The following is a 14,888-nucleotide window of genomic DNA, read 5'->3' on the forward strand; positions in this document are numbered from 1 at the left end:
TTATTATAAAGAAATACCTTCAGCTTTTCTTTTAGCTCTGTTTTTTAAAAGTAATAAATATTTAAGAAAATAAAATTGCATTTTTATTATTAATTTAAAAAATTAATTATTTCACAGTTTTACCTTTATTACTGGAATTTTTATTTGATTCTTGTTATGGTCATAATCTACTCACATTCTTCTCTTACCTTACTTAATGCTTTTAAAAATCTTTTTTCTGCTATTATCATTCTCTAATTGCATTTTACTTTCAAATTATGACTTCTAAATAGCCCTCAATCTGTAAGTGGCTTAAAAATATAGGTTTAAAAATTACACACTAAGTAAAACACAGTATGTTTGAAAGAATGAATAATATATATAAATAAAGGTATTAATTATGAAACTATGACCCTTGAATGTCAAAAGCAGCAATTCTACATTATAATTTTAGTTCCAAACATATGTATTGACATGGAATTATAAATTCATTAAAACTTTCTCAAAAATTTATACACAGAATTTCAAAAGTCTGAAAACACAACATTAAGTTATGCTTCATCAGTACAATATCAAAGAAACTAAATAAAGAGTGGGGAAAATCAGGCAAAGATGCCTATGGTCAAACATGTCTCTCCAAAATAATACATCAGCAGAAACTAACTTTTCTTTAAAAATCATTCTCTTTAATCACTGTCTCATCAAAATTAGAGTGACAGGGCCTTGCAACATCTCTCTTGCTTGGAGTGTTGATTGTTGGGAGGATAAAGAATGTTGATAAAGGGTAGTGGTCAGAGGGTATACAGGAACCTGTACTTTCCACTCAATTTTGTTGTGAACCTAAAACTGCTCTTGAAAAAATAAAATCTATTAATAATAATAATAATAATTTAAAAATTGAAATTGCCAAAATATAACTCTAGAAATTTGGGTTGTTATTTAACAATAATAAGGTCATGGCAAGAGATACATGTTCTGAAATGTGTGGAAATGCTAAAGCTAAAGCAATTTTTTATTTTCCAAAAGAATGCTTTCCATTAATACACATATATAAATTATAGATAAATTCTTAACTTTGGGAAGCTTCAGAGAATACTGAAATACATTCAAAAAGAGTTCATAAAAAAATTTTTGAATGCAAATGATTAAAAATGTTCAAAATTAATGTCATACTACAATATGAATTGGTTTTAGCTGTAAAGATACTTTTTATTTGTTGTTACAAACAAGAAAAAGAAAATATGTGATTAAGTGCTCCAATTTAATGTATTTGTTTGCATGAGCAATTTTTGCTGACTCAGCTATGCAAACAAATACATTTATATGGCTTAATTACCTATATTTTTTAATGAAATAGGGAGGTGTAAAAAAAAAAGTCAAAAAAAAAAAAAGAAAATTCTGACTGATCACTTCGGTAACCTTATTTACTCCTGCCCCTTTTTTCCCCAGCTAGGATGGAAAATGGAGAAAAAAGAAGAGAGGCAATAAAGAAAGACATAAATATGGAAGCAACCTAAACATCCATCAACAAATGAATAAATAATGAAAATGTGATAGGTTATTTATTCATAAAAAAGAAGGAACTCCTGTCATTTGCAACAATATGGATAGACCTTAAGGGAATTATGCTAAGAAATAAGTCAGAGAGAGAAAGACAAATACCATGTGAGCTTCCTAATATATGAAATATAAAAAACAAACAAAAACTCTGAACTAGATACAGAGAACAGAGGTGGGAAATGGTAGTGGGTAAAATGGGTGAAAATGATCAACAGATACAAACTTCAAGTTATAAAAACATAAGTCATGGGATGTAATGTATAGCATGGTGATTATTCGTTAATAATAATACTGTATGGTGTATTTTAAAAGTTGCTTAGAGAGTAGATCCTACAAGTTCTCATTATGAGGGGGTAAAAGGTAATTATGTGTGGAAATGCATATTAACTAGATTTACTTTACTGATCAGTTCACAATGTATTCATATATTGATGCCTGTCTGTATACCTGAAACTATGTTACATGTCAATTATATCTCATTTTTAAAATAAGAAGAAAAAGGGACGAGATCCAAGGAAAGAAAAAAGAAAAAGAACAACTGCTTTCTTCTTTCCCAGCACTGGCAATAACAAGGGAAGAAGCAAGGAGAAAAAAAAATATTCCTTAACATTCATGTTTCATGTCCCTTCTCCTACCCCAACCCTCATCATCACTGAGTTAAAGTTGCATATTCCATGTTCCTACCATGTGATACAGTTCAGGGTCTGAGAAGAAATCCTTCCTTCTGGGAGGGTTGGTGTTGGAAGGGAATGATACAGATATAGGTGGAACACAAAACACATTTAGCATTCTAGAAACAAACTCTGAATGTGTTTTCACATAGTCATAAACTAACCTTACATTCTACAGTGCTATGCTTTAGAACCATTATGAGACAGAAAGTCTTTTGTGGATCACCCTGGAATCCACAGGCCCTTTAACATTGTTTCTGTAAAAATTAATGTATAAATTAAATTCATTATAATTTATATATAACTCATATGTGAATATAATAAACATAATCTATATAAACACATTTAATTTAAAAATCCATTTACAAATTGAGAATTATCTACATATTTAAGAACTATAGTAAAGATACCTATCTTCCCAACAAGAAGCCAGTATCAGCTAGAGCCAGAACAATGATAAGGTGTTCAGATAGGAATCAGGACCATGGTGATGAAAAACAGAAAAGCTTTCAACTCAGCAAAACAATGAAAAATACTGCTCTAGGAAGGAAAGCCAAGACTGCTCTAAAAAGGGAGAATGTAATCTACCTGTGGAGATAAACAAGGACCTTGGCCTAGGAATACTTTAGAGTCCACTGGATAAACAGAATTCACACTGAAGATGAATGGTCAACAAGACTAAGCTATATTCTGTTTCTGCTACATGCATCTGACTTGCTTTTCATAGTGCATTCTCTTCTAAATCCTCATTCTTGACTTTTTTGTTATCATAAATAGGAGTTGCCCAAGTGCTAGAGTTGTGAAGGTTGAATAAATGTAGTAAGAAAGGCTGGAGCCTTAAGACACTGTACCAACCCTTCAAGAGGTAGCCAAAATAAAATCTGGAAGATATGTAAGAATCTAGTGCATACAATATATTCAAGTAGTCTTTTCTTGTTTTGGTAATTTACTGCTATACAATATTTCTGAAAAAATGGTTTCTATTTTATCGCTGGGTATACATCTTATTTCGTTAAATGCATTTATGGACACATATGCAAATCTTCTCTTTCACATGTACATATATACAAATACAATTAAGCATTAAAACTTCAATATTTCACATTTTTAACTAAGAGACCTATATTTTTTCCCCCTAGTTCCCAATATGTCCACCTAAATAGAAAGAAGCAACAGTGGAAAAGGAATTAAAATTCATCCTTGTATTTCCTGTAGTGGTAGTTTTTGAGCAATTATGGCCACAATGGATCCATACAATCTGGTTCATCGCCTCTGTGCCTATTTTCACCTATTAGTGCCCAAACAAAAAACTGACCTCTAGGGTATCATGGTGATATCTAATTAAATGACTTTCTATTTGTAATCTAGTCAAACTGTAGCATAAATTTCACTGAAGAAACTGATGTATGTTTAGACCCTATATTTTAAACAATAGCAGAATTTGCCTTGATAATGGCAAACATATTTCCACTTTTTTGTGCCTTCCTAAAGGACATTCAGGAATTTATCACACTACTTTAAAAAAAGAAAAGATTGAAAATGATCATTGGTTAAGTTGGAGAATTCCATCATCTTTTTTTTTTTTTGGACATACAGCCTTCTAGATTCCCTGCGTAGGAACAATGGTGACTGCTATCAACTTTCTATTTCATAGTGAATCATGGCACTTTTGCATTTTCTCTATAGATATCATAGAGACAACTGGAACTATCAAATATACTAAAGGAGCTACCATTTTCATTGCAGTTTGTAGGAAGAAGAAAACAGAGAGTGGATTTTGTTTTACACCAATACATATGCTTGCTTGGGGCAAAGAAGCAGCTTTTTGTTTCCCATTCTCTGGTTAACTTCTAGGTAGGAGGAGGGTTATAAAAAGAACAAGAAATCAAATAAAAAATAAGGTATGAGAGAAAGTAGAGTGATGGAAAGCACTGAGAAGGTCATGGTAAACAGAATTAACTTCCAGTAGAATTTTTAAAGAATAAAATGAAGCAGTCAAGAACGAATACTAAAACAAATAATCTTGCAAGAAAATTAACTTCCAGAATATAGAAATATCTAGAGTTGGATCAATACCATAGGATTCTTTACTAAGACTTTCAGAAGAAAATGTTTAAGTCCCTATATTATAATTGTTCTATTCTAGTATAGAAGTATACCTGCTGAAGAGTTCAAAAATCAAGAACATTAAGGAATATTTGCAAGCAGTTGTGAATAGAAACCCAAAATGTATTAATAATTGAAACATGTATTTCCTACCATCCTATTGTGTTGAAATAAAATTTAAAGCCAATTCAACATTTAAATAAATTTTCATCCATACATGTAACATAAGGGGCTCTATTTTCTTATTGACTGCCATTCACGGATAGTAAATGAAAAGTTAAAGGTCAACAGCTCTTTCTTCCATGCCACTATAATATTATTTACTAAATTTAGAAGCTATAGCACCTTAAATACAGAGAAGAAGGGGACAGTACTAACAATCCTCTAATCTGAAGAGTGTTTTAATTCTTACCATGTCTTTTCCACCTGTGACCTCTTATTGACATGCTGGTTACTGCATTTCTTGATATTCTAGAGGAAGTTGGTGTGATCTCAACTTGAATACACCTTGTACCCTCCTTACTAGATCTCATGGCACCGTGAGGCAACGAAGCTTGTATTGCATTAGCAACCTAAGAAGGAAAAATATAGTTTAAGACTGTCATTGAATAGATGTATTATTATACTCAGATAAAACAAGATGCTAAATTTTAATAGGTTTTTAAAAAGAATAACTCCTCCAAGATATATCATGATACATAAATCCTCTAAATTAAGGAGTAAGAACAAAATTCACAGTTAAAAATGTATGTGATGAAATTTAAAATTCCAAAATATTAAATTATATTTCCTAATGCTAATTAATAAATGCAGCTCTAGCATGTTAATGAAAGCATTCTTACATATATGAAAAGAACTATCAGGCTAAGAAGTTAGCTTAATGAAAATTTCAAATTATATATACCTTTTTCAAGTATAAAAGTTCTCTATTACAACAGAAGCATGAATCATTGAGTATTAATAATGTATTAATGCACTACAAATGGCTTCTTAATTTATAGTTTTAAGCTGAGAAATTTTAAATTATGAAATTTACATAAGTAAGTGAGGCACCTACCAGCAATGGCTCTGGATATAATTCTAGCTGGGCTCTGTATATAATATCATCCAATGCTTTTTGAGCTAGATCCCATTCTCCATTGTAACTATAAAATTAAGTAAAGTATAATTATTTTAAATTAATTCTATATGAATTAAGATATAATAAGAAACTTTATCTTTAATGAGGAAAATAATTGATCATATTAGCACACTTCTTAGCATTCTACCCTCATTAAAAATATTTTCTTAATCTTTGAATTCCTTTCAATTGTATCTGAAAGTCTATTAACAGAAAATTTTATAGATGTACATTTCTTCTCTAAAGAACATGTCTATTTATAGAACATGTACCCAAAAAGCTAGGCATTTCAAAGCATTTCATGCTTTCAAAACAAGTCAGAGCATAATAAATTATATACCTTGGAATAATGTTCAGAACACTTTATGGTCAAATTACTCTGTAACTCCCACAGTTTTTAATGAAAATCTACAACTACTGTGGCTTGCAGAATCCTAAGTAGTTACTTCTTTGCATTCACATAGTCAATTAGAAGTGTATATGATATATGCTACATGTATCACAGAGATATTAGGGGGAAATGTGTGTGCGGATTAATTTTCAGATATGGTGAAACCATTCCTAAAAATTGGCTCAATGATGGAATGGACAGGGAAAGAATGGCTTTCTCATATGATAACAAAATAAGAGTGTGAATTACATCAAGAGTACAAGTGAGGCCTAAAAAATGGAAGGAGCATTGCTCTCACCCTAAACACAAGATAAAGCCAAGTAATCTAAAAAATCATAACTTCTCGTGAATGCAACAAGGAGCTATGGTCACAGGGCAACCAAGTAGCCCAACACTCAACAGCAGTCAAGTAACCCTGAGGAGAGTCAGGCCACAAATGCAGGTGGGTAAGAGAAATCCAGCTAAACTTTTCAACAAATTCCTAAAAGCCAGGTGTGGGCCAGACAAGAATACAGAAACTCTGGAAGTAGATACAAGGGGATTCATACCCACTCATTAGCTCTTCTCCAAAAATCACATTTAGGCACTCATAAGAAAAGCTAAGCACAAAGCAGGGAACCAGAGAACGCTGCTCTTGGCGGTGTAGGCCTGAAGGAAAAGAATGGCCACCACAGTTGAAAAGGCACCGAGGGCCAGCCAGACCCTTTCAGTAGAACAAAAGTTTAAAGCCTTTAGGGAAGACCAGCAAACCATTTCACCCCAAAGGCAGAGGCAAAGACCAACTCTGGCTGTGAAGGGGAGAAAAAGAAAAAAACTCTACCTGCAAGGGAGAGTCAGGACCATTGAGGATCTCCTACCCTGATAAGCAAGGACTTAGGGCCTGCTTAGAAATGAGACTAGACCAAAACACCAGAAAATACCACTTCCTCCACCCCACCACCCCGAACCAGGCTAGTACATATCTAGAAACATGCAACAGAACTCTGCTGCTAAAGGAGAGGCAAGAACATGGAGAGAGACCCTCTCTGAGGTACAGACACACCGGGAAAGCTGAAAGGATAGAGCAAGAATATTGAGGAGAAACTCTCCAGCTCTAAGTACCAGGTAACATAAAAGGAATCTGAAGTAGATGGTACGATATAGGTAACCATGCTGCTGCTGCTGCTAAGCAATAATGAAATCCAGTCCCAGCTCACTCCTGTCTATAATAACTCTACTAATATACTAGAAAAGAGGCATATCCATTTCTAGGCATAAATAATATTTACCTCAGTCTCTACTGTCCTACTCGTGAACAAAATGATGGTCAAATATTACAAAGCACACAAAAAGCCAAAAGCAAAACAACCCACTATCAAGAGACAAAGAACAACAGAACCGAATTTAAATGCTACAGTTACTGGGGGAAATAAAATAACTAAGATTAATATATTAAAGTCTCTAGTGGAAAAGAGGGGCAACATGCATGAATAGATGGATAGTTTAGCAGAGAGAGGAACTATAAGAAAAAGCCAAATGAAAAGGCTAGAAATAAAGAATGTGCTCAGTGGGCTTATTAGTAGATTTAACACAGTCAAGGAAAGAATCGAGGAACATGAAGACATATCAACAGAAATTACTCAATCAGAAACACAGCCAAAAAGAGAAAAAGTAAAATAGATCAGAACATCCAAGAGCTTTGGAACAATATTACTGGTCTAACACAAGTCAACAAAATTTTTCCTAAAGGGCCAGATAATAAATGTTTTAGGTTCGTGGGGTCAACTCTGTCACTGTAACACAAAAGCAGCCACAGACAATACATAAACGAATGTCACTGCATTTCAGTAAAACTTTTTTTTTTAAAGGGAGCAGATCAGATTTGGTCCAAAGATCATAAATTCTTCCTTCAGTTACGAAGCTCATAACCAGGACTTCCCTGACAGTCCAGTGGTTAAGACTCCATGCTTCCCCAGCACAAGGGATGTGGGTTAGATTCCTGGTCAGGGCACTAAGGTTCCACAAGCTGTGTCGTGTGGCCAAACGGAAAAAAAAAAAAAAGGAAGAAGTTTATAATCTACTGGGGAAAATTAGGGTATCAAGTGAATATAATATATATAGTAAGAGAATTATAAAGTAAAAGATCAGGTTCAAGGAAAAGTATTAACACCTAAAGCAACAAATAAGATATCATTGATTTTAAAAATTAGCAGCATATTCATAATAAATTTTGTGATAAAAGAGACTTTAAGATGTCAATAATTAAAATTTTAAATAATTAAAATTTTCTGGAAATGGAAAAAAGATATTCATTAGGGAAAATAATTAAAATTTCTGGAAATGGAAAAAAGATATTCATTAGGGAAAAATGCTATTTGGAAATTACAGCAAAAAAAAAGTAATGACGAAAGAAATTGTGAGTGTATTTAGGTATCAATAATTTTCATTCTGTCCTTTAATTAAAGACAACAAAGTGCTTTAGTTGGTTACAAATTCTTTAGAATATTAAAAGATTTATTTTAAATAATAAAACTTATTAGGATATTGATTCATATTTTCACAAAAATATGCTGATTATTGAGATTATAACACAGTAACAATAAAATAAGACTATAGTTTTCCAAAGAGATTAAAGGTTAACTTTGTATATGAAATAAACTTACAAGGCAAAATAAATTCCTGTTAACATTTGCACCATGAATCCTGAAGAAACTGGTACCCTGCTACTTATACCTTTGTATTTCCTTACATGCTGCCGAGGATATCCACAAACACAGATTCTAGAAAGACCAAAATAAATATATTTGCAAAATTAGTAAAAATATAGATAATATATTTTTTAACATCTGTAAGTTAACAATGTACAAGGTATGCTCTCATTACAAACCAAATAGCAATGAAACAAGGAATCTTTCAAAACAGAACATTTGTCTAGAACATTTTCCTGAGGAAGTAAGACTAGAAAAAAGTGTAGAAAGCTAGGGGTATGTTAAAATATAAGTGAACTAGATTCTCAGAGTTAGTTCACTAATTCTGTTCAATCATTATTATTGATCTTATTATTAATGATTTTTGGTTATCATAAAAAACATGAAACTCAGTGCTATTCAGCATGAATAGATCAGTGATAAGATCCTCTATTCCTGACAAAGTTCTTGACACAAACTGCAGGCTCCAAAAAATTATTCTAAAATTATACTCAAACTTCATATAGTACATCTTAATAAATTTCAGATGGACTGAAATTTGTTAAAATACCATAAATAAAACATAAAATACTAGTTTTCACATGTCTAAACATGACACCAAAGGTAGAATCTTACAGACCAATAGATTTTACTAACATTTTTGAAAGAATCTACAATAAGCATTAGTCTTTAGTAAAGAATACTTAAAGAGTATTTAGTTTAGTATATACGCAGCCACCTCAAAGTCTAACCCTGGGGACAGAGAATAATATGAAATAAACATGTTTTGAAAGTCAATTTAAATGACAGGGAAAAATTATAAACACATGTATCCTATCCCATTTTGTAACAAACAAGTAGGTGAAAGGCATGTATCACTGTAAAATAATCATATACAAGGACACAGAGTTTTCTATTTTCTTCTCTATATTTATATGTATTTTCTAATTCTATAATCCACATACACTGCTTTTAAATAAACACTAAGCTTCTATCTCTAATAAAATTGGAAACCAGTTGTTTTCTCATAATATGGTGTGACTGATACAACACAGCCCTCACTTTTTTTTTTTTTTTGCTTTATTATCTGATTTAATATTTACTTTATTATTCTTTCTTGAGATATAGCCATATTATTTTAAAGATATACCATAAAATGTTTGGGTATTTGTATATATGGCATACTGATCACATAATAAGTCTAGTTAACATCCATCACACACAGTTACAATTTTTTTCCTGTGGTAAGAACTTTTAAGATTTATTCTCTTTGCAACTTTTAAATATGCAGTACAGTATTAACTATAGTCACTATGATGTATATTACATCCCCGGACTTACTTATTTCAAAACTATAAGTTTGTACATTTTCACTCCCTTTACTCATTTTTGCCCACCTCTCAACACCACCCCATCACCTCTGTCAACCACCAGCACAACCTTCACTTAATACAGTACTAGAAAACAGCCTGTAATTTACCCCTCCACCCAATTACTACTTGGAACTTAATATTCCGTCTACTCAATAAATCTAAGCCTTCACTTAAACATGTCCAAGTATACTACAGACAACTTCAAAAAATGCCCCCTTGAGGATATCATTTATTCAAAGCAACTTTAAAGAATAAATATAAATTCATTTGATATTGACAGGATCTTAAAATTCTTTAGAACCAAGTGTAAGAGGGAACAGGGATACTTAAAAATGGAATGTTTCCTTTCCCTCAAAATTTGTATGTTGAGGCCCTAATTCCCCAATATGATGGTTTTGAACGTGGGACACCCTGAGAGTAACTAGGTCATGAGGGTGGGGACCATTACTGGATTAGTGACCTTATAAAAAGACTGAGAGAGGCCAGAGAATGCTCAGCCATGTGAAGGTGGTCGGTCACCTGTAAAGTAGGAACAGGGTCTTTGCCTGGAACCAAATCTGGCATCTTCACCTTGGATTTCCCAGCCTCCAGAACTATTGTTTAAGCCACTCAATCTACAGTATTTTGTTATAGCAGCCTGAGATAAGCTCAGAAAAATCAACTCTACATGAAATAAAACAACTCAAATTTTGTTTTATATTATAAAAACAGATATGCAGATGACACCACCCTTATGGCAGAAAGTGAAGAGGAACTAAAAAGCCTATTTTTTTTTTTAAAGCCTCTTGATGAAAGTGAAAGTGGAGAGTGAAAACGTTGGCTTAAAGCTCAACATTCAGAAAACGAACATCATGGCATCTGGTCCCATCACTTCATGGGAAATAGATGGGGAAACAGTGGAAACGGTGTCAGACTTTCTTTTTTTGGGCTCCAAAATCACTGCAGATGGTGACTGCAGCCATGAAATTAAAAGACACTTACTCCTTGGAAGGAAAGTTATGACCAACCTAGATAGCATATTCAAAAGCAGAGACATTACTTTGCCAACAAAGGTCCGTCTAATCAACGCTATGGTTTTTCCAGTGGTCATGTATGGATGTGAGAGTTGGACTGTGAAGAAAGCTGAGCGCCGAAGAATTGATGCTTTTGAACTGTGGTGTTGGAAAAGACTCTTGAGAGTCCCTTGGACTGCAAGGAGATCCAACCAGTCCATTCTGAAGGAGATCAGCCCTGGGATTTCTTTGGAGGGAATGATGCTGAAGCTGAAACTCCAGTACTTTGGCCACCTCATGCAAAGAGTTGACTCATTGGAAAAGACTCTGATGCTGGGAGGGATTGGGGGCAGGAGGAGAAGGGGATGACAGAGGATGAGATGGCTGGAGGGTATCACTGACTCGATGGACGTGAGTCTGAGTGAACTCCGGGAGTTGGTGATGGACAGGGAGGTCTAGCGTGCTGCGATTCATGGGGTCGCGAAGAGTCGGACACGACTGAGCGACTGAACTGAACTGAACTGATATGCAAATTAGAAAAGAGACTCCTCCTACTCTTATTACCTAAAAAAGCAAACTTAGAACAATTTCTTCTTACACTTTACTCCTTTATGATAGGGATGGTAGTAAATAACTGAGAACCACTATGTGAAAGATAAGATTTCTCAATTCATTTATTCATTCAATAAATACTTATTAAGGATTTATATTGTGTCAGACACTAGGGATATAGATAAAATATATAGTTCCCACAGGGATTCATAATCGAATGAAAAAGACTGTAGTAAACAAATATTTTCAATGACTAAGTGACAGAGGTAGAAAAAGGAAAGAGAAGTAAATGCTAGTGGAAGAAGTAGAGGGTCAGAGAAAGCTTTCCAGAAAGAGATTTCTTTGAACTACGTGTACTTAGTTGCTCAGTCACTTCCAACTCTTTGCAACCCCATGGACTGCAGCCTGCCAGGCTCCTCTGTCCATGGGGATTCTCCAGGCAAGAATACTGGACTGGTTGCCATGCCCTCCTCCAGGGGATCTTCCCAACTCAGGGACTGAACCCAAGTCTCCCAGTGCAGGCAGATTCTTTATCATCTGAGCCACCAGGGAAGCCCCTTGAAGAAAAAGCGGTATTTGGATTTCCCAGGAGAGAATACTGAAGTGGGTTGCCATTTCCTTCTCCAGGGGATCTTCCCAACCCAGGGACTGGACCCATGTCTCTGGCATTGGAGGCAGATTCTTTACCACTGAGCCACCAGGGAAGCCCTAGGTGAAAATATAGTAAAGGGCAAAACCAGAGAAAGATGAAACACTGTGATACTGAGGAGACTGGTAGAATTTTAGTAGGAATAGAATGCTAGGACACTAAAAAGTAAGAAAAGCTAGCTGGTTAGGAGTCAGAGCATTTTATAACTTGCTGCGCTTTATCATGAAGGCAATGGGAAGCAACTAAGATTTCTGTTTTGTTGTTTTAAGCAAGGGTTTGACATGATCAGATTGGTCTTTTGCTATCACCCAGGCTATCTTGGGAGACTAGAGAGGAGAGTGTCAAAATACCCCATGAGTGGGAGGAAGGGAGCCTGAACTAAAGAAGTAATTGTGGGGAGAAGGAGAATCGGTGGGACTGGACTCACATCAATTAAGTATCAACAGGGATTGAGAAGGAAAGAATAAGAGAAATGTGTAATTAATTAGCCCTACATTTAGTTTGGATAGCTGACTGGCTGTCAGCCATTAAATCAATTTGGACAAATATCACATACTGTTTGGGAAAATGCTAAACTTCAGATATGTTTATTTTTAGGTATATGATACAGGTGTCACTTTTGTCTGTCATGTTCTCTCCTCCACCTCCAGTATCTTCCATTAATAATCCCTTTTCCCTCTTACCTTTAGGAACTAGTCCTCCCCTATAAAATCAAGTATAGCCATGTGATTATGGTGAGGCTGCCAATAACACTGCCTGTGACAAGAGATCGCTACTCTAAGATCTATCGTTCCCTTCTTCCTTCTAACAACGTATATAAAGGCACACACCCCTCCGCACTCCCCAACCAGTTTTAGCTAGAACAACGGCTACCTGATGGAGCCCATATTCTCTAGCCTTCCTAGCATGATAGCCTTCCTAGCATAAGTCTGATCATGTGACTAGCTCTAGACAGTGGTTTGCTAACTGAAGTGGTGCGACTTCTGGGTTGTACCCTTAAAAAGCAGCTGCTCGCCTTCCACTCTCTCCCTCCTTTCAGGATAGAAGGCAGATGTAATAGCAGTGAGCCATCACCATACAGACAAGAGGGACACTGGAGAGAATGTAGAATCCCAAGAAAGAAGGAGCATGAACACTTTAGAAACAGAGCCAATCTGCCCTCAGACCATCTATTAGCTTGGGATTTTATGTGAAAGAAAGTGAATAGCTACTTTAAGTTACCGTTATTTCTGTTAAAACAGTCAAACCAATATTTAAACTGATACATATTCTTCCAACAATACTGCTACACAACTTGGCCCTAGAAGGGTTTACTGAAGCCTCAGACAGCAAGATCAGAAGCTTGGGCTGGACTGTTTTTCACAGTGAACCTGGGAGAGACGTTCTTTTTTCTGAGTTCACTAAAGGTAGACAATGTCAGTTTTTAGCTGCCTGTAGTCACTGCTCTTACCACACAAAAGAAGCCTATCGTCAGAAAAAAAAAAAATGTACAATGCCAACAGATGATAACCTAACATCATTTGAGCCTCTGAATCTAGTTGACCCTGAGGTCAGTTCTATCTCTGCTTTTCCCAAGTTGTTGTCATTCAGTCCCCCAGTTGGGTCTGACTCATTGTGATCTCATGGACAGCAGCATGCCAGGCCTCCCTGTCCCTCACCATCTCCCAAAGTTTGCCCAAGTTCATGTCCATTGCATTGGTGATGCCATCCAGCCATCTCATCCTCTGATGCCCTCTTCTCCTTCTGCCCTCAATGTTTCCCAGCATCAGGGTCTTTTCCAATATGTCAGCTGTTCTCATCAGATGACCAAAATACTGAAGCTTCTTCAGCTTCAGCATCAGTCCTTCCAACAAATATTCAGGGTTGATTTCCCTTAAGATTGACTGGTTTGATCTCCCTGCTGTCCAAGGGATTTTCAGAAATCTTCTCTAAGTACTAGGAGCCAAAAACTTTCCCGATGATATAATGCAGTTTTATGCAGATATCAGTCAGTTACAAGAGAAAGAATTCTAACTTTCATAAGGTATTTATGGAACACTTTAATGAAGATGTTTACTGAATCAGATACATAGGTTTAGAAAACGGGGAAAAGTATATGGTTTAGAAAAGAAAATATGGTCAAAATCATTTACTGTTATTATTACACAGTTGTTTTTTTTTTTTTTTTTTTAAAAACAACCTTGCCTTGGCTCTAGGATGGTCAACCAACTGTTAAATTTACTTCAGGTAAGAACTAGAGATCCAGATCTCTCAATTCAGGCAAGATATAGGAATCTAGGCCTTCTCATTTTCTCTACTAGCTACCTAAGGAGATAAGCAGTCATGTATTAGAGGGTTTATTTACTTCTTTATTCAGAAATGCAGACAGTTAAGTGTCTTAGTCCATTTGGGCTGCTGTAACAAAATACAACAGACTGAGTGGCTTATGAACAACAGAAATTTATTTTTCATAGTTCTGGAGGCTAAAGTCACAATCAGGGTGCCAGCATGGTTGGGTAAGGGCCCTCTTCAAGGCTGCAGACTTCTTGCCATATCCTCACATGACAGAAGGTGGGGGGAGATCTGTGGTATCTCTTGGCTAAGAATATTAACACCATTCATGAGGGATCCTCATGAATGACTGAGGTACCTCTCAAAGGCCCAACCTCCTAGTACCATCACATTGGACATTAAGCTTCCAACATAAGAATCTGAGGGTGGATGGGAACACAAACATTCAGATCATAGCCATTAGGGGTTTTGGTTTGTTTTTCAGCTGATAGTTTTTAATAGCTACTAAAACTTTACCCCTACTGTTGCAAGTGACTTCAAGAATTTTTCGTTTATCAA

General features: G+C 35.1%; 1 protein-coding gene across 10 annotated transcripts in view; it reads right to left on the reverse strand.

Moving 5' to 3' along the window:
- The window catches only part of HYCC1 (hyccin PI4KA lipid kinase complex subunit 1), an 85,583-nt gene that overhangs the window by 16,243 nt on the left and 54,452 nt on the right, over nt 1-14,888 (reverse strand). For all 10 annotated transcript variants that reach the window (XM_055589996.1, XM_055589991.1, XM_055589995.1 and 7 more), the window contains 3 exons: nt 8,470-8,586; nt 5,374-5,461; nt 4,729-4,888 (listed from right to left, as the gene is read on the reverse strand). In XM_055589996.1, coding sequence (XP_055445971.1) covers nt 4,729-4,888; nt 5,374-5,461; nt 8,470-8,586 — 365 coding nt within the window. The remainder of the gene's footprint in view (nt 1-4,728; nt 4,889-5,373; nt 5,462-8,469; nt 8,587-14,888) is intronic.

This window comes from Bubalus kerabau, chromosome 8 (assembly GCF_029407905.1).
Source record: "Bubalus kerabau isolate K-KA32 ecotype Philippines breed swamp buffalo chromosome 8, PCC_UOA_SB_1v2, whole genome shotgun sequence".
NCBI classification, from domain to species: Eukaryota; Metazoa; Chordata; class Mammalia; order Artiodactyla; family Bovidae; genus Bubalus; species Bubalus kerabau.